The sequence below is a fragment of the Cetorhinus maximus genome, chromosome 1 (genome assembly GCF_964194155.1).
Source record: "Cetorhinus maximus chromosome 1, sCetMax3.hap1.1, whole genome shotgun sequence".
NCBI classification, from domain to species: domain Eukaryota; kingdom Metazoa; phylum Chordata; class Chondrichthyes; order Lamniformes; family Cetorhinidae; genus Cetorhinus; species Cetorhinus maximus.
The window spans coordinates 189662072-189685845 of NC_135879.1; the positions used below are offsets into that span (position 1 = coordinate 189662072).

The following is a 23774-nucleotide window of genomic DNA, read 5'->3' on the forward strand; positions in this document are numbered from 1 at the left end:
AGGCAGGCTTGGTAGGACTCAATGTGGGACTTCCGCCCCTCACTGGAGAGAAAGCGCATCCTTGGGAACTGCCAGCCAATCAGATGGGCTGGCAGCGCCAAGAGCGCATTAGTGATCATGCCAGGACTGTAAGAGGAGGAAGGAGGCAGCCCATGGATCCCCAAAGCCAGGTAAATCTGGGGTCTTGGGCAGGAAGGATTTGGGCAGGTCAGGGAGGAGGGGTTCTATCTTAAAGGGGGGTCAATCCCATACGGCAAAGGACAGCCCCCAAAGATAGATCCCCCCCCCTCCCCACCACCTTCCTTTCTGTCCTTTGAATAATTTATTTCAAAAAAACTGGGATGCCCTCTACTGCCCATGCCAAATGTTTTATGTCATAGGCAGTGTATCATCAGGGTCAATTGGCTTTGACCATATTATGAGGTTGAGTAGGAAGGTAATGGGGTGAGCACCTGCCCTATTTTACATGTCCCCTGTCGGAAACACATCTGGTGGGGTCAGAATATGGAGTCCATTAGCTTCTCAGGGGTATCATTGAATATCATAGAATCACAGAATGATATAGCACAAAAGAGGCATTCTTCCCTTTGGGTTTGTGCTCACTGTGAACTATCCAGCTAGTACCACTCTCCCTCTCTTTCCTCATAGTCCTGCAAATTCTTTCCCCTACAAGAATTTATCAATCTCCTTTTGAAAGTAATACTGGATCTGCTTCACTACCCTTTCAGGTGGTGCATTCCAGATGTCAAAAATGCATGGTGTAAAGAAATGTTTCCTCAGGTCGCCTTGGTTTTTTTGCCAATCACAAATCTTTGTCTTCTGATTACAGACCTTTCTGCCACTGGAAACAGCAATTAAAGAGAAACTATCAAAACCATTTGTTTTTCAATACTTCAATCAAGTATCCTCTTAACTGTTTCTATTACAAAGAGGACAAAAACAAGAAGTTTTATTTATCTAGTGCCTTTAACATCATAAAACATTCCAAGATGTGCTAAGGCAGGGAGCTATTATTCCCATGCTTTTGTTTACTCAGGAAAGGTTCAATGTCTGGACATTTTCCTTCTGCCTGCAGAGGACAGGTCCCTGCGTGTGAATCTATGCAGCTTCTAGCAAGCACACCATTTGCCATGGCATCATCTAGACCAATTAGAGCCAACTGTCCTGCAGGATAGCTTTGATGCACTCTAACTCTGCATCAAGCTTGCAAGGTCAGCAAATGGTGAGGGCCCTATTCATAAGATTGCTGATCAGGCTAATCGTATAGCATATGGAGCTATACGAATCCCATCCATGACCAGTGAAGGCAGACTTGCGGTAGAAAGTGGTGGAGAACCCATTAGTGGATTTCTCAACCAATGGGTGGACGAAAGTGAGCACAGTAGGCTGCTCAATCTCAAAGTGAATCTGAGCATGGGATGGAGCGTATTAAGGTGTCTACAGCTGTAGATTCAAAGATCATGAACGTATCATTTATGTTTCAGAAACATGCACGGGGTAGGAGGTTAGGGCTCATTCCATCAAAAACGCGTTTCTCATGGAAACCGATGAAAATGTTAGCCAATGCTGGACCTAGAGGGAATGTCGTGGCTACATCATCAATTTGGGCACACATGGTATCATTCAAACTGACAAGCTGCATGAGGACAGACAAACTGGTGAAATGGGCAAACGCATGAGAGATGACATTTTTTGTCCTTTCACAAGATGTAGCCATCGCTGGCTAGGCCCACATTTATTGCCCATCGTCAATGAGCCACCGTCTTGAACTGCTGCAGTCCACGTGGTGTAGGTACACCCACAGTGTTATTAGGGAGTTCCAGGATTTTTACCCAGTGACAGTGAAGAAACGGTGATATAGTTCCTAGTCCAGATGCTGCAGAGAAGAGTGGAGTGGTGCATATTTGGATGGAAAGATGAGGATATATAAATTAAATGGTACAGTTTTAAAAGGGGTGCAGGCACAGTGGACAGTTTGCATCTGCATGTTTAATTTTAAGAGCAGAAAATGTTAAAGGGATATTTAATAGAGGTGTTCAAAATTATGAAGGGTTTTGACAGAGTAAATAGGGAGAAACAGTTTCCGCTGACAGACACAAATCTAAAATAATTGGCAAATGAATCAGTGGGCAGATAAGAATTTTTTTTGCATTAAGTTAGGATCTGGAAAGGTGGTGGAAGCAGATTCAGTCTAAACTTTCAAAAGGGAACTGCACAGATACTTGAAGAGGAAAGATATATAGGATTATGGGGAATGAGACTAATTGGTCAGTTCTTTTGAAGAGCCACCACATGTTGAGTGGCTGTCTACTATGCTGTATGGTTCTTTGATTTTGTCTTGTACTACCAGTTTTGTCAGTTACGTACTGCCTTCCACCTCTTCCTTCTCCTGACTCCTGTTCCCTTGTGCTGCTCCTCCCAATGAGCTGTTCATCTATGTCATCTGGTTCTGACAAAAGATTAGCTTTAACTCTACTTTCCTCCACCCACAGATGTTGCCTGACCTGCTGAATGTTTACAGAACTTTCTTACATAGTGTTTACAGCACAAACAGCCCAACTGGTCCGTGAATCTGTTTATATGCGTTACACAAGCCTCCTCCCACTTCTCTTCATCGAACCTCATCAACACACCCTCCCATCCCTTTCTCCATGTGTTATCTAACTTTCTCTTAAATGCATCTATGTTCCTCCTCCTTCAGGTATCATGCCCTAAGAGGGCACTGGCAACCATGGACCATTGGATCAGTCCATGATTGTGCTTGGCAAAGTATTGCTGTGGTTTGCCATTGCATTCTGCAGTATGGCTGACCAGGAGACTCTCCAGCTCTTACTGCCTGTCATCAGGCGTACTGGATGGAGTTACAGACTGATCAACCTGCTTGGCAACATTATGAATGCACCTTCTGTGACCATCAAGACCTGTAGTGGGACTTGAACTCAGAGCTTCTGGCCCAGAGGTAGGGACACTACCACTGCACCACAAGACCTCTTGCATCTATGTTAGTGGCCTCACCACCACAAGTTGTATTTAAGTTCCACATTCTAACCATTCTTTGGCTAAAGACGTTTTTCCTGAAGTCCCTATTGGATTTATTAGTGACTATTATACACTTATGCCCCCACCCTGCCGCTTCCCAAACGTGGAAACATCTTATCCATTCTATCCTATTAAATCTTTTAATAATCTTAAAACACTTCTGTCAGGTTACCCAACAGCCTTCTCTTTTCTAAAGAAAAGAGTCCCAATCTTTTCAATCCTTCCTGATAGGTATACCATCAGTTTTTCACTCTTTACCTAACTCTGTTATACTTAAACTCAAGAATACCTAAATTTGATACTGGGTGTCCAAAATGGAAAATATTCTATCACCAAGTACCAAAATCCCTCACCTACTGAGCACAAAAATTCAGAAACAAAAAGTAAAAAAAATAAAATAGCACCTCCAAATGTATTTTTGTTTTTGTTTTGGATTTCCAGCATCCGCAGTTTTTTGCTTTTATCTTAGTGTTTAATTGACTGCCACTTCTCTTCAAGGAATGCCTACCTTGAAGAAGTATTGCTCTTCTCTCCGACAGGCTACTTGTCCCACCCTCCCCTTAAACCAGCTTATATTTCACCTCTCTTCTATTTCTACTTAGTTCTGTTGAAGGGTCATTTGGACTCGAAACATTAACTGTGTCCCTCTCCGCAGATGCTGCCAGACCTGCTGAGTTTTTCCAGGTATTTTTGTTTTTGCCTCCAAATTATGGGTTTCCTGGACTACATGAGAACCTTTAGCAAACACATTTGCTCACACAAATGCAGATAAATGCTCTAAATCCTATATTTACCTAATTTAAATTACAGAATCCATGGCAATTTTGAGAAGTTATTTACTTAACATGACTAGCCTTGGACTCCTTTGGTCAAACAGCATTTTACAAGGTAAAATAAGTTCTGATTTCACAATAACCTCATCACTGAGCTACCTATCAAGAGACCACCATAAACACTTTCTGTACCAATCTCAATATCCAAAAATCAAAACTATTAATTAGTATGACATTCTTAAATTCCAGGAGGAATGACTTTTCACATGGCATATTAGCCAAATTAAAAAACACCTACTAACCTACTAAGTAATCTAGCATTGTACCTAATGACAGATATTTAAAATCAATTTCACCACAAATCTCCCGTTAGCAATAGATTACTGCAATGAGTAAAATGGGGTTTGCACTGAATTAATCACTCACAGCTACAAGTGTATTAAAATAATTGCTCCACACCTTTTGTTCAATTAACCAAGCTAAAATGTATCATTTTTTTTGTCCCATTCCTTCCCCTCCACCCCAGATTTTAAAACTATCACATAGTATTTGGATTTTGCTAATCTTAAGAATTTGATCACGATCCACTTCAAGTTAAGATCTTACCAGTCTTATAGGTGACCAAAATGCACAAGAGGATATATTATGTATCAATGACTCATATATTAAAAGCCTTGCATACAATAAACACCAAAACATTTTCTCTGTCACACTTCATTGATTACTGCTGTTTAACCTGAAGCCAAATCAAAACTGATAGGATAAGGAATATAACTTCAAAATCACAAAAATTTGAGAAAACTGTAAATGATAAACTAACAAATTATAAAAACAAGAACCCTGAATGACCAGTCAGGAGACTCATCAAAAAAATGAGGTAAACCAGCAAATTAAACACTTTAAAAAATTATCCACCTTTTTTCCCTCAGCAACTAAAAAAGGTTGAAACAAATTAAACAATTACCCATTTCATGACATAACTAAATTTGCCTAGTAAATGATTTTGTTTTTTTAAATACCTTCAAGATATTTATTTGAAGGCATCCACCTTTACCTGTAAAGCCTAGGTTTCAACTTGATATTTCACAAATTAACTCCTGTTGAATTGGGTTGCCTCTTAGAATATGCAATAAATCTGAGATTATTCCCATCGACTGACATGAGGTCCATGAATTGCCTATATGCAAATTGCCAGAACTGGAGAATTATTGGCACATTCATTTAACTTCAGTTATAGGCAAGTTGTCAAAGTGGATCATTACAGTTATAGAGAAAGGGCTAATACAGAATTTCAACAATGCTGCTCCTAACCTGCTAGAATGAGTAATTTATTAGTTTGGTGGATTTTGGTAGCCTGGTCAATTAACTGGTCAGTATCTTGACTGGCCAAAGGCCTTTTACAGAGTGATGCACAAAAGGTTACTAAATAAAAAGTTGCCTTCTGTAAGATTAGTAGGCTGATTGTGTGTTTTACAAAAGAAAAGGTTTGCATTCGTGGACAAAAGCTAACTATTATTAGCGGTTGTGCAAGGCTATCCAGGACAGTGTGTTCAGTTTTGGTTCCTTCACATGTTGGCTGCGATAGAAGCCCTGGAAAAGGTTCATATGCAGTTTAAAGTCCTTATTTACAGAAGTGGGTTAGAGAGCTACTGCTTTCTATGCAAGAAAAATTTCTAAAGGGAGATTTGACTTGAGGGCTTTAAAAGAACAAAAGGATTAGGCTAAATCCATATAGGTAGACTATTTGAGCTAAATAGGTAAGGGAGGATCAGGTGACATGTTAAGCAAGCATAGAACTGTTAGATTTTAGGAAGTACTTACTTTCACAGAGAATCATCAAACTTCTTCAACAAATTGCAGGTGCATGCCATGCAGCGAGTACAGATTTACTGCAAGTATTCAAGAAGGAGCTGGAAGAGTTCCTGAGCTGGCCAACCTAACCCAATATAAAATTTAGGTTGGTATTAGAGAAGTCAAACAATTACAGCATAAAACATGCTCGTGGGCCAGCTAGTCCATTCCTGGCTTTAAATGTCATAATGTCAATAAAGCAAACAGGATACGTGATTGCATAAAAAGTGTAGACAGCCAACAGCCCTCCTTTTGTCACAACATCTCCACAACTGGCAATCTGCTCATGCTCCCAGTAGATCTCGATCTCTTTCTCTGTCAGCTGTTCATAGGATTACAGCACAGAAACAGGCCATTTGGCCCAACCAGTCATGCCGGTGTTTACGTTCCATTTGAGCCTCCTCCCTTCTTTTCTCATTTACTTATTCATTCATTGCCAGATCTGGCAGAACCAGATTAGAACAGTTGGGCTCTTCCCTAACAAAACCATTCACTTCTCCAGAATCATAGTGGAATGAAAAGATGACCCTTAGCTTCATATCTCCACTACTAACTATTCCTTTTCCCCTGTCCTGGTATTCCTTGTAACTAAGTTTGGGACCATCCATTCAGCCAACTCTTCCACTTCTCCTCACCCATCATGTCAAACATCTGCATCCAAATTTTTCTCTAGTTTCTCTCATGTTGACCCCAAGCTCATCTTGTTCAAGACACACACCTCTGGCTCTCTCAAATCTGTACTCACTAAACATACCATACATTGTTCCCTCCTCAAAAAAAGAACACCCGTAACCCCTTTGACTTTGCAAATTAACCCCTAATGTCCAACCTCCCTATCCCTTTTCAAAGTTCTTGAATATGTTGTTGCTCCAAAATCCTTGCTTATTTCCCCCCCAACTCCATATCTGAACCTATCCAATCAAGCTTCAGCCCTGCCACAGCATTGAAACAGTCCTAATCAAAGGCAGCAGTTACAGGTAGTCTGTGGCTATGACTGCAACGCAGTAAACTGCCTCATCCTTTTCAACCTCTGCAGCCTTTGACATAAGCAACAACTTTCCTCCTCGAATGCTTCTCCTCCATTTCACAGCTAAATGATTCTGCCTTTGCTTGGTTCAATTCTTACCTATCCAGTCATATGTAGGAGACCACCACTATTACCTTTGGAGTCCCCCAAAGACTTAGGCCCATTCCTATTTCTCATTTACACACCTCCCCCAGCAATATCATCGAAAGGCATAGCCTTTTTCCATCAAAAAGCTTGCTTTCTTCCACCTCTGCAACATTGTCCATCTTTGCCCCACCTCAACTCGTCTGTTGCTGAAACCTTCATACACATCTTTGTTACCTCCCAACTATTCTCATGGCCAGCCTTCTGTCCTAACTCATTCTAAACCCCATCCCATACTAAAACTCCCTTTAAAATTTAGTTCCTATGCATAGCCAGCTTTTTCAATATGCAGTCCCTTTAAATTTTTTGCACAGCCACACAAATAGGTTAGTTAGCATGGAGGAAGGCCTGCAACCCTCAGAATTCTGCATTCCTCCAATTCTTGCCTCTTGAACACTCCCTTTGTGATACCATTGGTAGCATTCAATATCTCCTTTGGTTTAGTGTCATACTCCTCTGAAATGTTAAATGCTCTGTATAACCGGAAATTGTTATTGTACAGAGGATGTCGCCCTGCCATAATATAGAGCGTTGGCCATGTTGCACCCGAGAGTACTGGGTGCAGTTTTTGAATTGTCATAGCAGGAAGCATGCAGGGAAAAGAGAAAAAGCAAAATATAAAGATGAGCTCACAAAGCTCAAGCTCCTCTTGCGTGACAAAACTGGGAACAGTTGTGATGGCTCAAAGATGTGCAGGCTGAATCATACAGACAAGGTAAAAACAAAGAAATAGATGCAAGAAAGCATTACTGCCCCAGAGTGTCAATTTTTAGAATAACTTTTCAGTTCTGTTGAAGGGTCATGAGGACACGAAACGTCAACTCTTTTCTTCTCCGCCGATGCTGCCAGACCTGAGTTTTTCCAGGTAATTCTGTTTTTGTTTTGGATTTCCAGCATCTGCAGCAGTTTTTTTGTTTTTATTTAGATTTTAGAAGTGGTAGTTTTTATCTCAAGATAAAATTGGACAAGCATCTGGAAAAGTAATACATCATTTGCAACTACTAGGACAGCAGGGAAATAAACTAGAAGGACCTACTCTCTTCTGGCCATGAGATTTTATTTCTTCCATTCAGGTCAATCAATGCAAAATGAATAAGAATGTAAAGTTCTGGGGAAATCAGTTTCAGGGCACTAAAAGTAATCATTTTTTAAAAAATGTGTTATATTATTCTATTAATCAAAGGCAAGGCAAAGTACAAACCCTTCCAGCCTTTTCCTGAGCTAACTTTCCTGAAAAAGAAAATGTATATGAAATCGAAGAGTTTGCTTTTCCCCTATTATGTGCAAACATTAATGCAACTGTGATTATTTGTATATCTGCATGAGGACAGAAGATGCTACTTATTTTGTAAGAAGTAATTATAACATATTTAGTTCATTATTTCCAAGGATTTCTTACAAGCTTTTTGCCCAATTTCATTCATTGCTTATATACACCCCCACATCCCCATAACACATACAACTAATGCTCGCCAGCAACATGCACATATGACACAAACAAACTTTTTAATTCATTCACATGGTGCAAGGCAAGGATGTATTACCCATTCTTAATTGCCTTTGAGAAAGTGGCGGTGAGCCGCCTTCTTGAATACAACTGAGTGTCTTGCTAGGCCATTTAAGAGTCAATCACATATGTATGTTTTACACACACACACAACTGTATATACACACTCAGTTGGCTCAAATTTAATGTTTACAAGTCAACAATTCTAAAGAAACAATGTATGCAGCACTGGAAACAACAAAGGCATGGCCTGCTAGTCAACCCTGCAAAGTCCTCCTCACAAACATCTGGGGGCTTGCCAAAATGGGGAGAGCTGTCCCATAGACTAGACAAGCAACAACCTAACCTGGTCAAACTCACCAAATCATACCTTACAGCTTATGTCCCAGACTGCTCTATCATTGGAAGGACAGATCCAATAGAGGTGGCAACACAGTGGTATACAGTTGGGAGGAAGGAGCCTTGGGAGTCCAAAAGCTTGACTCCAGACACCATGAAGTCTCACTGCATCAGGTCAAACACAGGCAAGGAAACCTCCTGATTATCACCTCCCGCCTCCTTCAGAGGATGCTAATTTATTAGCTATGTGGAACACCACTTGGAAGAACAGAGGGTAGCAAGGGCACAGAAGGTACTCTGAAGTCCCTCACCCAATGTCCACCACAAAGAGTGGCTCAGTCCTAAAGAACATTTCTGCCTCACAGGGCCTATGACAGGTAGTGAGAGAACCAAGAGGGAAAAATCTATTCATCTCAGTGTCAGAACCTCACTGCAGAGGTTCCTCAGCGCAGTGTCAAGGGCCCAACCAGCTTCAATGAACTTCCCTCCATCATAAGGTCAGAAGTGGGGATGTTTGCTGGTGACTGCAGTGTTCAGTAACATTCACAACTCCTCGGATACTGAAGCAGTCCTCCATCGCATGCAGCAAAACCTGGATAACATTCAGGCTGGTAAGTGGCAAGAAACATTCACATCATACAAGAGCCAGGCAATGAACAAGAGAGAACCTAACCATCTTCCCTTGATGTTCAATGGCATTACTACCACTGAATCCCTCAACATCAACATCCTGGGGATCAGTTCGCAAGATCAGGGCAGACCCTGTGTCGAGATTGACACTGCAAGATTCGGGAAGGTTGATTAGGGAAGGTTCTTCAAATTGCACTGCACTATTTTTGTTTTAGGCACACAGGCACTAGCAGAAACACAATTACTAAGAAATTGACTAGTGTACACCAATGAAACTAGTAAACAGCTCAACAGTTTTTTTTGTAGAAGTAATTTTTAGTAATTTTAAAATCAGGTTAATCACTGTTGGTAAGGACCAAACATTTATTATAAGAGCATATTTTTGTGATGCACCTATTTTCAGCTGCAATCTATAAAACTGGACCGGCTTACCACTCTTACCATCAATACTTTCAAATTCAAAGGAATAAAACAATTAGGTTCTATTAAGATGCCCAAATATGCCGATTCACAGAAGATTTTACCTAATTACACAAATCATCATCAGAAACTTGAATTGTAATCTAACCAGCACAATTCTGAGTGAATGTAGACACAATATCACGATTGGGCTCAAAGCTAAATTCTACCCCTATAGACTTTTATACTCGAGGTACACAATACAAATTCCAAGTACCACTTTTCTCAAACTGCTATTCAGCATAGTGTTTCAGTAGAACATCAGAATAAAGCAAAATTTGACCTCCTTTATAGTATACTATTTGATGTATAATAACCAGCTTTCTTTAACCAACAAAACAACAGACAACTTTTTTAAAACAAGAACAGAATTACCTGGAAAAACTCAGCAGGTCTGGCAGCATCGGTGGAGAAGAAATCAGTTAACGTTTCGAGTCTTCATGACCCTTCGGCAGAACTGAGTATAGTTAGGAGAGAGGTGAAATATAAGCTGGTCTAAGGTGGGGGGGCGGGGGGAGAGAGAAGTTGAGGGTGTGGTGATTGTGGAGATAAGCAAGCAGTGATAGGAGCAGATAATCAAAAGATGTCACAGACAAAAGGATCAAAGAGGTGTTGAAGGTGGTGATATTGTCTAAGAAAAGTGCTAATTAAGAATGGAAGACAGGATACTCAAGGTACAGCTCTAGTGGGGGTGGGGTGGAAAGACTAACAAAGTTTTAGTTTTAGATTTAAAAATAATGGAAATAGGTGGGAAAAGAAGAATCTATATAAATTATTGAAAAAAAAGGGAGGGGGAAGAAACGGGGTGGGGATGGGGGGAGGGGGAGTTTAAGATCTAAAGTTGTTGAATTCAATGTTCAGCCCGGAAGGCTGTAAAGTGCCTAGTCAGAAGATGAGGTGCTGTTCCTCCAGTTTGCGTTGGGCTTCACTGGAACAATGCAGCAAGCCAAGGACAGACATGTGGGCAAGAGAACAGGGTGGAGTGTTAAAATGGCAAGCGACAGGGAGGTTTGGGTCTTTCTTGCGGACAGACCGCAGGTGTTCTGCAAAGCGGTCGCCCAGTTTGCGTTTGGTCTCTCCAATGTAGAGGAGACCGCATTGGGAGCAACGAATGCAGTAGACTAAGTTAGGGGAAATGCAAGTGAAATGCTGCTTCACTTGAAAGGAGTGTTTGGGCCCTTGGATGGTGAGGAGAGAGGAAGTGAAGGGGCAGGTGTTGCATCTTCTGCGTGGGCATGGGGAGGTGCCATAGGTGGGGGTTGAGGAGTAGGGGGTGATGGAGGAGTGGACCAGGGTGTCCCGGAGGGAACAATCCCTACGGAATGCCGTCAGGGGAGGTGAAGGGAAGATGTGTTTGGTGGTGGCATCATGCTGGAGTTGGCGGAAATGGCGGAGGATGATCCTTTGAATGCGGAGGCTGGTGGGGTGATAAGTGAGGACAAGGGGGACCCTATCATGTTTCTGGGAAGAAGGAGAAGGCGTGAGGGCGGATGCGCGGGATATGGGCCGGACACGGTTGAGGGCCCTGTCAACGACCGTGGGTGGAAAACCTTGGTTAAGGAAGAAGGAGGACATGTTGGAGGAGCTGTTTTTGAAGGTAGCGTCATCAGAACAGATGCGACGGAGGCGAAGGAACTGAGAGAATGGGATGGAGTCCTTACAGGAAGCGGGGTGTGAGGAGCTGTAGTTGAGGTAGCTGTGGGAGTCGGTAGGCTTGTAATGGATATTGGTGGACAGTCTATCATCAGAAATTGAGACAGAGAGGTCAAGGAAGGGAAGAGAAGTGTCAGAGATGGGCCATGTGAAAATGATGGAGGGGTGGAGATTGGAAGCAAAATTAATAAATTTTTCCAGGTCCCGACGAGAGCATGAAGCAGCACCCTCCACCTTAGACCAGCTTATATTTCACCTTTCTCCTAACTATACTCAGTTCTGCCGAAGGGTCATGAAGACTCGAAACGTTAACTGATTTCTTCTCCACCGATGCTGCCAGACCTGCTGAGTTTTTCCTGGTAATTCTGTTTTTGTTTTGGATTTCCAGCATCCGCAGTTGCTTTTAGCTTTTTGTTTTTATCACTTTTTTAAATGGTCTTCCTTTTTGGGAACACTTAAACTAAGACCAAAGGCAAACAGTGTACAGTAACTGGCCTAGCAAGATGCATCAGTAATCCTGATGACCTTGGCTTTCATCCCCATCTGTTTCTTGTGTTACACTAGATGATTTGATTACAATCAGGAATTCATCACATAAGATTAACATGTAATATCCCAAATCGCAACATCATTTTCTCCACTAATGAAAACAAAAGATGCTGGGAATACTTAGCAGGTCACAAAGCATTTGTGGGTAGAGAAACAGAATTAATGTTTCAGATCAATGACTTTTCATCATGTTTTGAAATCTGAAATGTTGGGCCAGATTTTTTCTACCAAGGAGGATAGTTCATTTCCCAACTCAACTCGATATAAAGAGTCTTGTCACATGCAATTTTTGCTCTGGGGAGGTGGGGTTATCAAGACAGGTCCACCAACCTCAGGTACCAAGGCAGGCTAGTTAGTACTTGTCCCAGTTGCTTTAGGTCCTCTAGCCCTCACCCCCACACCAGATGTCCCCTCTTTGTCCACTCACCCGGTATGCACTATGTACAGATCCAATGAGCCATACAATAATAATGGCAACTCTTGAAATGCTGAGAAAAAAAATACCCATTCAGAAATCAGCTTTGAAAGAAACTATTGTTCTTATAACCCTATGAAAGAGTCAATCAGGTAGAGCCATAGTACCAACAACAGAAGCTTTTCCTCACTCCACATTTCTTAACCTTGTCCAAATAAACATAGATAGTTACAAACAGAAGTGAAAAAATAAATTATAACCTCAAATATTTCAATCAAACACTTCAATTCCACCTGTCAAAACAGAACCTCTGCTGAGCTAATCCATTTGAGTCTTGGAGCTCAACCAAGCATTCACAATGAGGCCATCTGGGAACTGTATCAACGGAGAGATGGCCAGACATCTTGTTTCTTCAAATGCTATTATATGGTTCATTGGTTCTCTACATAGCACATACTAGGTGAGTGGGCACGGAAGGGTATGGAGGCCATGTTAGGGCCATAGGGAGCAAATTTACCTTGCCTTTTAAAAGGTTCAGGAATACAGACCATGGTTCACGACTATTCTGAGGGGCCGTGAACCACGAGTCATCCAGAACTTCTTCTGATTCCACAAAAATTGCGGGAGTATGGGATGTCTCCACCCACAAAGGAGCCAGTCAGGTCAGGCATGTAGGGTGCAAGCTCGCTACCCACTGGCCCAACTCCATGCAAATGCGGGCCTTTAATCCCCTCGCAGATGCCGCTAGGACTGCTGAGTATTTCCAGCATTTTTTTATTTCAGATTTCCAACATCCAATGTATTTTGCTTTTGTATCAGTCTTCACATTAAGTTTTCAAATCAGCATTACAAAGGAAAGTCTACAAAAGAGAAAGATTGAACAAGATCCTGAGTACACCAAATCTCCCCTTTTTTTTGTAGTTAACATTCCAAAACTGGTTTAAAGGAGCAGTTTCCATGGAAGCACCGTTATGTGCAGCTGTTACACTAAAACAGAATGGCAACATATGTTTGGCTCAGCTTCATGGCTCTGCCTTTGACTTACCCTAGAAGACGATAATATCCCAATGTCTCAGCACATTCATTGTAACTGTTCAACACTACTACCAGTTTGCCTATTTGCTAACTTCTTTTAGCACCTAAACAAGCCCCTAATTCTTTAAGATGAAATAGATATTATAAACATTGGGTACCAAAATTGTAATATCACTGCCAATTATGTCTTCTCTATACCCAATCTCTGCTAAGAATTCCAGCAACCCACATACTCAAAACTCTTTTCTAGTTCCAATCAAATTCCTGTTAGGAGATTACAAGTACATAATTTCTCAAAAGGTACTACAAATGAGCAACCATTTTTCAATTAAATAACAACTTCCATGGCTTTGGCTGATGGATAAGTATAAAGAAAGATGTCTGAAGCGGCTCAGTTAATTAAAGCTGTGCCTTATAAGCCAGATTTATTTTAATGACTGTCAGATGATCCATCAGGAATCAGTCTATGGAATTCTTTTCCTCAGAAAGTAGTGGAGGCTGGGTCTTTAAATTTATTCAAGGCTGAGTTAGATAGATTTTTGTTGGATAAGGAAGTCAAGGGTTATGGGGTGCAGGCAGGAAAGTGAAGTTGAGACCACATCCAGATCAGCCATGATCATATTGAATGGCGGAGCAGTTTTGAAGAGCCAAATTGCCTCCTCCTGCTCCTTAGACTTATGTTCCTATGAATCACTAGGTCTGGGACAAGAAGGAAGTGAGACTAGTTCCCCTGACTGATTGATAGCCGGTGACCCCTGTTGGAAATACACAATTGGATGTTGTGTCATGTCAGGACAGGATCAGGCTGAACTTCAATCCAACAGTTAAAATATTCTGATACTTGTTGACCTATATTTACGTATGAAAAATCGACATTGGACCAAAATATCAGAGTTACCAGTGGCCACAAAACTGCACCCCAGCAAGGAATCAACGGCATTAGCACAGAAGCAAGAAAATTAGCTGGAGTGACAAACTTAGTTGAAGAGAAAAATGTGAATTCTGTAAAATGGATCACAGCAACTACAAATACCGGATAGGGCCACAGTAACAATATAGTGGCACCAATTTATTTTTTATCTTATTGTTCAGGAGCACAATTGCCTTGTGTTTTTAATTTCTCAGGATGCAGACATTGTTGGCAAGACCAGGTTTATTGTCCATTCTTAGTTGTCCTTCAGGAGGTGGTAGTCAGCTTTCTTCTTTAACTGCTGAACTGTTTGGCAAAGCTACTCCTACAGTGTTGGTTGGGAAGAAGCTCCAAGATTTTGACCCAGCAACGAAGAAGAAATTACATTAGGACTTGGAGGGGAATCTGGAGGCGATGCTTTCCCTGTGCACTTGCTGCCCTTGTCCTTCTAGGTGGCGGAGCTCATGGGTTTGTTGGTGTTGTCAACGTCAAGGTGAGTCATTGCAGTGGATTTTATCTTAACTATCTAATCCCAGGCTGAACAGGCTCAGGTTTTATTCAGCATTAATTGTTAACATTATTCTACCATTGTAGAACTTTATTCACATCATAAAGTTATTACAATTTTAGTTACACGGAATTAGTTGCACTAATTGGTTTTAGACTGGACATTTTTAAAATTTCAGTCATGGTAAATTTGAAATGTGTTATGTACTAAAATATTCTATGTTAGATTGTAATTGACTAATATATATTAATGGGCTTATCGGTACAAAAGCTTTCCATTTGTAGGTTCAGAAACCTACAAATGGAAAGCTTTTGTACAGATAAGCCCATTAATGAACAAACTTGTATTTATGTATAGCACCACATCAAACCCTCAAGTAATTCCAATGTTCTTTACATCCAATGGGTTACTTTTGAAGTACAGTCACTTATGTCAATAAATATAAGCAGCCAATTTGCATACAGCAAATGATCAGATAATATGCTTTTGGTAGTACTGGCTAAGAGGAGAATGTTAGCCACGCAGTGCCAAAGAATCATATGCATCCAGGTGTTTAATATAAAAGATAACATCTATTGGGGTTAGATGGCAATGTGGAAATCAAAAGACAAATTGATCAGCCATGATCTTATTGAATGGCGGAGCAGGCTCAACAGGCTGAATGATTTACTCCTATTTCTATTTCTTATGTTCTTATGTTCTAATCTGCAGAATTCCCTCTGCATACAGTAAAAGTTGGAAATAAGATGTTTCCCTTTAAAAACAGCTGTGCAAAAGGACAGTTCAAACATGTAAATGTGAGATATACATGTAATGGAAGACAACATTAATCACTAAAGATGTACTCGATCAAATCCACAAACATTGAATCATTGCTACAGCATGGAATATTGCCTGAATCAGTTAAATTCCTATTTTAACAGATCAAGTGTGGCTCAGGTTTACAACGGATTTCAAATAACCTCAAACCTATATTACTTTGCCCTCAAACAGAGTTATTGTGGTGTAAATGGAGTTTTCTAAATTTACATACAGAAGTTGTGCAAGAAAGATACTTAATAAACAGAAAAATGTAAACACTATCAAATCAACATTTTTATAAGCAAACTTTGCTGTGGGCATGTCCTTTATTGAGCAACCATTTAAAGGGACAAAAGGAATTTAAATCGTTCTGGAAAATCAATAAGCATATTTTTACACACATGAAGATTTGACTTCATTCTTGGATTTAGATTAGGACTATTCTAAAAATTCAGTTAATAAACACTCTGGACTAAATAATTTCTAGAGCATTTTTACTTAAAAATATAAACTTTCATTGAACAGTTCTGAACAGCCAACATTCAACAGCCTTCACAGGTATTTTTTAAAGCAAGGTAAGCCATGTAGACATGTTCAGAAAATGTAAAAGCTAGTAAAAAAAAAGTATTTTTAAACTATACTTGACTCCTGTATCAAGGCTCAAGAGCTTTTACAAAATTAAATGCAATGGCAAGCTCTACAGACATATCAAGATTTCAGCTGCCGAGTTGTTATACTAAGTGTATATTGTAGTAATTATTATGCATGCTTTCCTTGGTACCAAAACTCTGACATTTCTTAAAAAAAGAAAATTAGTATATGAAAGTCCACAGCATGTCCATCAATATATGAAAAGAAAAAAGTTAGTCTAACATTTCATGAAAAGGCTGTTGTTAGCTATGTTCTCATACGAACATACAAATTAGGAACAGGAATAGGCCATTTGGCCTCTGGAGCCTGCTCCACCATTTAATAAGATCATGGTTGATACAACAGTAGCTTCAACTCCACTTTCCTGCCTACCACCGATAACCTTTGATTCCCCTGTTAGTCAAGAATTTATCTACTTCTGCCTTAAAAATATTCAATAACCCTGCCTCTACCATTCTCTGGGGAACTCACGACCCTCAGAGAAAAAAATTGTCAAGGTCTCTACCAAATATGTGCCAATCCTTCTGGGAGTTTGACATTTAAGTCTTCATAATCAGGTTTCTGCCTATGCCACAGTATTGAAATAGCTGCTATCAAAATCACAAATTTTATGACTATGAGAAACGCAAATTATCCCTCCAAATCCTGTCTACAACCTTCGACCACATCATCCACCTCCAACATCTCTCCACCATCATCCAGCTTGATGAGAATGCATTCAACTGGTTCCATTCATATCTGAGTGGATCCAGAGACTCACCATAATGGCTTCTCTTCCTGCTCCCACACCATTACCTCTGGTGTCCCCCAAGGATCTAACCTTGGCCAGCTTCTTTTTCTCACCTACAATGCTGCCCAAGATGACATCAGCTGAAAACACGTCAGTTTCCACACGTATGCTGACAAAACCCAGCTCTACCTCACCATTACTTCGCTGGATTTCTCCACTATTTCTATTTCTACATTGTCTGACACTTGTCCAACATCCAGGACGAGATTAGCTAAATTTCCTTCAATATTGGGAAGACCAAAGCCATTGTCTTTGGTTCCCACCAAAAATTATGTTCCTAACTCCAGCCCTCTCCCTGTCAAGGCCAAACCAGATTGTTCACAGCTCCAGCATCTTATGTGACCCTTAGTTGAGCTTCTGACCACATACTACACCATTAAGACCCCTTTTTTCCACTTCCATTACAATTTCCAACTCCATCCCTGCCTCATCTGCCATTGAAACCCTCATCCAAGTCTTTGCTACCTCTAACCGTGATGATTCTAATACACTTTTGGCAGTCTTCCACATTCTACTTTCTGTAAACTTGAGATCATCCAAAACTCCGACTTGCACTAACGCATGAAAATGCCACCATTATTGCTTTGTTTGTTGTCCAATACTGGCTCCCTGTTTAAGCAATGCCTTGATTTTAAAATATGCATCCTGGCTTTCAAATCCCTCCATTGTCTCATCCTTACCCATCTGTCATTTCCTCTAGCCCACTACCATTCAAGGTAGCTACGCTCCTCCAATTCTGGCCTCTCGAGTATCCCTGGTTTTAAGTCACACCACCGTTGGGCAAACGGAGTGCAGCTGACTAACTGAGTGAAGACTTGGGAGTTTGGTGAGAGAAGTTCAGTGAAAGAGGAAAAGGAGTTGTTCATTTCCCCTTTCTATCTTTCTCACCCCATAAAAACTGCTTCTTGCTCTACTACAGGAAAAGGAGTTAACTGTTTGGTGAGTATCTGGTAGGTGGGTAAGTTCTATTCTATCCCTAAGATTTAAAATAGTACACAATTTGGTGGTAAAGTTAATAAAAATATATAAGAAAGCAACATAATTAAGTGATTATTAAGTGATTAATATAATTAATTATTTAAAACAAATTAAGGATGGCAGGACAGGTGATGTGTCATGCCTGCAGCATGTGGGAGCACCTGGATATCATTGTGATCCAGGGCAAACACGTCTGCAGCAAGCCTTTGCGGCTTGAGGAACTTCGGCTCAGTCACTGAGCTGGAGGCTGAGCTGGAGACTCTGCGACACATCAGGGAGGGGGAAAGTTACCTGGATGCTTTATACCAGGAGGCAGTTACACCACTTCGGATAGGGTTTTCTGATTTGGTCAGTTGACAGGGACAGGAGGGTGTAACTGAGAATGAGGCAGGTAAGGGGACCCAGAGGGCAGGAGTGCAGGATTGTAGGCCTCTGCAATTGTCTAAAAAGTTTGAGGTTCTCCCAGCTTGTTTGGATGAAAGTGGGGGCTGTAGGGTGGATGAGTAAACTGACCATGGCACCATGGTACCAAGGTACAGGAAGCCATCCAAGTTGGGGGAGCAGAAAGGAATGTAGTGGTAGTAGGGGACTGTATAGTGAGGGGGATTGACCCGGTTCTCTGTAGCAAAGAACGAGAGTCCAGGTGGTTTTGTTGCCTGCCTGGTGCCAGGGTTCAGGACATCTGCTCAGGGCTGGAGAGGAACCTGCAGTAGGAGGGGGAGGATCCAGTGGTTGTGGTCCATGTAGGTACCAACGACATAAGCAGGATGAGGAAGGAGGCTCAGCATAGTCAGTATGACAAGCTGGGCACCAAATTAAGAAGCAGAACCTCAAAAGATATTAACTTCTGGATTATTACCTGAGCCACATGTAAATTGTCATATGCCAAATAAGATTAGAGAAATGAATGCGTGGCTCAAAGACTGGTGTGGGAGAAGCGGGTTCCGGTTTGTGGGACACTGGCACCAGTATTGGGGAAAGTGGGATTTGTACCATCGGGACAGTTTACACCTGAACCATGCTGGGGCTGGTGTCCTTGCGAGCTGCCTAACAAGGGAAGTCGAGAGGGTTTTAAGTGGGGGCAAGGGATCAAATTTTGGAACATGTGGTAAACCAAAGAGTAGAGACGAGGCAAGAGAGACAGGTATTAATAATAAACAGACTGTGACAAGAAGGGACAGAGAGAATAATTCTAAGAGTAAATCAGCAGATAAGGCTAGATGCTACAAAAGTAATAAAAGCTCAAAACTAAAGGCCCTGTATCTAAACAAATGTAGCATTCAAAACAAAACAGATGAACTGATAGCGCAAATAGAAGTATGATCTGATAGCCATTACAGAGGCATGGCTACAGGATGACATAGATTGTGATCTGAATATTGAAGGGTATGTGACATTTAGGAAGTACAGGAAGTTAGGAAAAGGTGGAGCGTGGCTTTGTTAATTAATGATGGCATTGGCACATTAGAGAGGGATGACCTAAGTTCAGGAAACCAGGGTGTAGAAGCGGTTTGGGTTGAGAGGAGGAATGATAAAGGCAAGAAGTCACTTGTGGAAGTGGTGTACAAGCCCCCTAATTGTAACTACACAGTAGGACAGAGTATAAAAGACAAGATAACGGGAGCTTGCCAGAGATGTACAGCAATCATCATGGGGGATTTTAATCTACATATAGACTGGAAAAATCAGATGGGCAAAGGTTGCGTAGATGAGGAGTACATAGAATGTTTTTGGGATAGTTTCTTAGAACAGCATGTTCTGGAGCCAACCAGGGAGCAGGCTATGACCTGGTATTGAGCAACGAGATAGGATTAATTCATAACCTCCTAGCAAAGGCAACCCTAGGCAGCAGCGATCATAATATGATTGAATTTTACATTCATTTTGAGGGAGAAACTAGTGCCTCCAAAATTAGTATTTTAAACTTAAATAAGGGAAATTATGAGGGCATGAAAGCAGAGCTAGCTAAAGTGAATTAGCAAATGAGGTTAAGGGATATGTCAATAGAGGTTTAGTGGCAGACAGTTAAAGGGATATTTCAGAATACACAGAATATATACATTCCAATGAGAAAGAAAAATTTCAAGGGGAGGATCCACCATCTGTGGTTAACCAAAAAAGTTCAAGACTGTATCAAACTTGAAGAAAAAAAATGTAAAGAACAGAAAGAATGACAAAAAGATTAATAAGGAGGGAAAATTAGATTATGAGAGAAAGCTAGCTAGTAATATAAAGATGGATAGTAAGAGTTTCTATAGCTATTTAAATAAGAGTTAACAAAGTGAGTGTTGGTCCTAAAGAAAGTGCGTGGGGAATTAATAATGGAAAGTAGGGAGATAGTGGATGAATTAAACAAGTATTTTGTTTCAGTCTTCACTAAAGGGGACACAAGTAACATCCTGGAAATAGCTGTAAATCAGGAAATGGAAGGGAGGGAGGAACTGAGGAAAATTACATTCACCAGGAAAGTAGTACTGAGCAAATTGTTGGGGCTGCAGGCTTGAAAGAAGTGGCCAGTGAGATAGTTGATGCACTGGTTTTAATTTTCCAACATTCCCGAGATTCGGGGAAGATTCCATTACATTGGAAAATAGCAAATACAACTCCTTTGTTCAAAAAGGGAAGGAGATAGAAAGCAGGAAACTATAGGCCAGTTAGCCTGACATCTGTCATAGGTAAAAGTTAGAAGCTATTATTAAAGATGTTATAGCTCGGCACTTAGAAATCAGGCAGAGTCAACATGGTTTTGTAAAGGGAAATCATGTTTAACTAATTTATTGGAGTTCTTTGAAGGAGTTACATATGCTGTGAACAAAGGGGAACTGGTGGATGTACTATACTTAGATTTCCAGAAGGCATCTGATAAAGGGCCACATCAAAGGTTAATGCAGAAAATAAAAGCTCATGGTGTAGGGGGTAACAGGCTAGCTAACAGGAAACAGAGTTGGCATGAGGTTTTTTTTCTGGTTGGCAGGATGTGACGAGTGGAGTGCCACAGGGATCAGTGCTGGGCCTCACTTTTTACAATTTATATAAATGAGTTGGATCAAGGGACCAAAGGAATGGCTGCTAAATTTGCTGATGACACAAAGATAGGGAGAAAGGTGAATTGTGAAGAGGATGAAAGGAGGCTACAGAGTGACATAGATAGGTTAAGTGAGTGGGCAAAGATCTGGCAAATGGAGTATGATATGGGCAAATGTGAAATCGTTCATTTTGGCAGGAAGAAAAAAAAACATTATCTACATGGTGAGAGATTGCAGAGCTTTGCGATTCAGAGGGGTCTGGGTGTCCTAGTGCATGAATCACAAAAGGTTAATATGCAGGTACAGCAGGTAATTAGGAAAGCAAATAGAATGTTATCATTTATTGTGAGCGGAATTGATCACAAAAGTAGGGGCGTTATGCTTCAGTTGTACAGGGCATTGGTGACACCACATCTGGAGTATTGTGTACAATACCAGTCTCATTTAAAGAAAGATGTAAATGTGTTAGTAGCAGTTCAGAGGTTTACTAGACCGATACCAGGAATGGGCTGTCTTATGAGGGAAGGCTGGACAGGTTAGGCTTGTATACACTGAAATTTGAAGAGTAAGAGGCGACTTACTTGAAACCTTTAAGATCCTGAGGGGTCTTGACAGGGTGGATGTGGAGAGGATGTTTCCCCTTCTGGAGAATCTAGAAATAAGGGTCACTATTTAAAAATAAGGGGTTGCTCATTTAAGACAGATGAGGAGAAATTTTTTCTCTCAATCTTGTCTTTGGAACTCTCTTCCTCAAAAGGCAGTGGAATCAGAGTCTTTGAATATTTTTAAGGCAGAGTTAGATAGACTCTTGATTAACAAGGGGTTGAAAGGTTCTCGGGGGTAGGCAGGAATGTGGGGTTGAGGTTACATTCAGATCAGCCATGATCTTATTGAATGACGGAGCAGGCTCAAGGGGCTAAGCGACCTTCTCCTGCTTCTAATTCGTATATTCATGCCTTCAGCTGTCAAGGACCTAAGCTCTTGAATTCTCTCCTTAAACTTCTCCACCTCTCTTCCTTAATCTCCTCCTTAAAACCTACATCTTTGATTCAGCTTTTATCCATCAGCCCCAAACAAGGGGCAGGCTATTTAGGACTGAGAACATATTTCTTCACTCAGAGAGGGGTGAATCTTTGAAATTCTCTGCTCCAAAGGACTGTGTAGGCTCAGGTGTTGAATATGTTCAAAGCTGAGATTGATAGATTTCTACATATTAGAAACATCAAGGGATACGGGGATAATGCAGGAAAATGGTGTTGAAGTAGATCAACCATGATCTCACTGAATGGCAGAGCGGGCTTGAATGGCTGAATGGCCTACTCTTGCTCCTATTTCTTATGTTATTCTCTCATGTGGCTGGGTGTCAAATTTTATTTTCCAACGTTGCTGTGAAGCGCCTTGGGAGGCTTCACTACCTTAAGAGGTGTTTTATAAATAGAAACTGTAATTGTCTCGTGTTATCAGCAGTCGACAGTCTTGGGTTTTATCTTAATTTCAGATTTCCAGTGTTTTTATCAGGATCCTATCCAGTTTCCCGCCCTGTCAGAAAAGTGACAAGGTCTGACCATTTAAACACTCCACATTTGGTACATTTGTTGTATTATTATTCCTATCACCAATAGCTGGCCCTCAGTCAACCTGCTACCGGAACTGAGCTGGTATTCACTCAGTGGGGGTATTGTGTACTTTTGGAAACAACTATACTTGATGTGCGGAAGGAGCCGCCCTCCTTTAACTCCTATTGGACCAATTCCATCCCACCTTCTAGTCCAACAGTCAATCCTTTCACTATTGGTTAACGAAAACGTCAATCATCTCTAAAACCTGCCTCTCCCCCTGAAGTCCTTCCGTTCAGGTTAGGTTGACTGCTACAATTCTGGAGACTTGTACTTTCATATAAATCAGACCGTGTATTTTCTAAAGAGGCAGAAATGATTATTTTATCACATCTCATGGAAACGGAATAAAATAAATCAGACCTCTCGGTCCTTCAGGCCCAAGAGCAGCACCTCCTCCATCAGGGTCAGGCGAGTTTCTTTCGAGTCGCCTTTCTCGTCCTCCTGGTCCTGCTCAGCCCTCCGGTCCTCGTCGTCGTCGGGGATTTTCTCCGCGTTCCTCGAAGCTTCGGTTTTCCTTTGGACGAGGCCGGAGCTCCTCTGAGTGAGAGTCGACATGGCTCCAGGAGGATCGAGGGGCAGCCGCTAGTGCTTCTGTCTTGTCAGCAGTGAGGCTTCATAAATTTAACACGGAGGGGGAGCGGTTGTTTTCGCTCAATGCCGGTGGTATAGATGAAAACTCCGGGTGGGGGGAACCGAGAATCCCGTCACTAGATTACTTTCCAGCAATATGGCGGCAGCGGCGAGTCGGCCCCGGTGACGTCACAGTGGGATGTGACAGACACTGCTGAGTTCTTAAAGGCAGCCGCAGGGGGGCGCTCGAGCCGGAGGAGGGGGCGGGGCGGGAGCGCGGTCCGGGAGGAGGGGGCGGGGCGGGGCGGGAGCGCGGTCCGGGAGGAGGGGGCGGGGCGGGAGCGCGGTCCGGGAGGAGGGGGCGGGGCGGGAGCGCGGTCCGGGAGGAGGGGGCGGGGCGGGAGCGCATCCGGGAGGAGGGGGCGGGGCGGGAGCGTGGTCCGGGAGGAGGGGGCGGGGCCGCGGTCCGAGGGGGGGAGGGGGGCGGGAGCGCCATAACC

General features: G+C 41.8%; 1 protein-coding gene across 1 annotated transcript in view; it reads right to left on the minus strand.

The window, feature by feature from the left end:
- golph3a (golgi phosphoprotein 3a) overlaps positions 1–23467 on the minus strand; it is a 139348-nt gene extending 115881 nt beyond the window's left edge. The window contains exon 1 of the mRNA XM_078551240.1: positions 23065–23467. Within this exon, the coding sequence (XP_078407366.1) occupies positions 23065–23259 (195 nt within the window). The 5' untranslated portion in view covers positions 23260–23467. The remainder of the gene's footprint in view (positions 1–23064) is intronic.
- Positions 23468–23774: the final 307 nt, after the last annotated feature.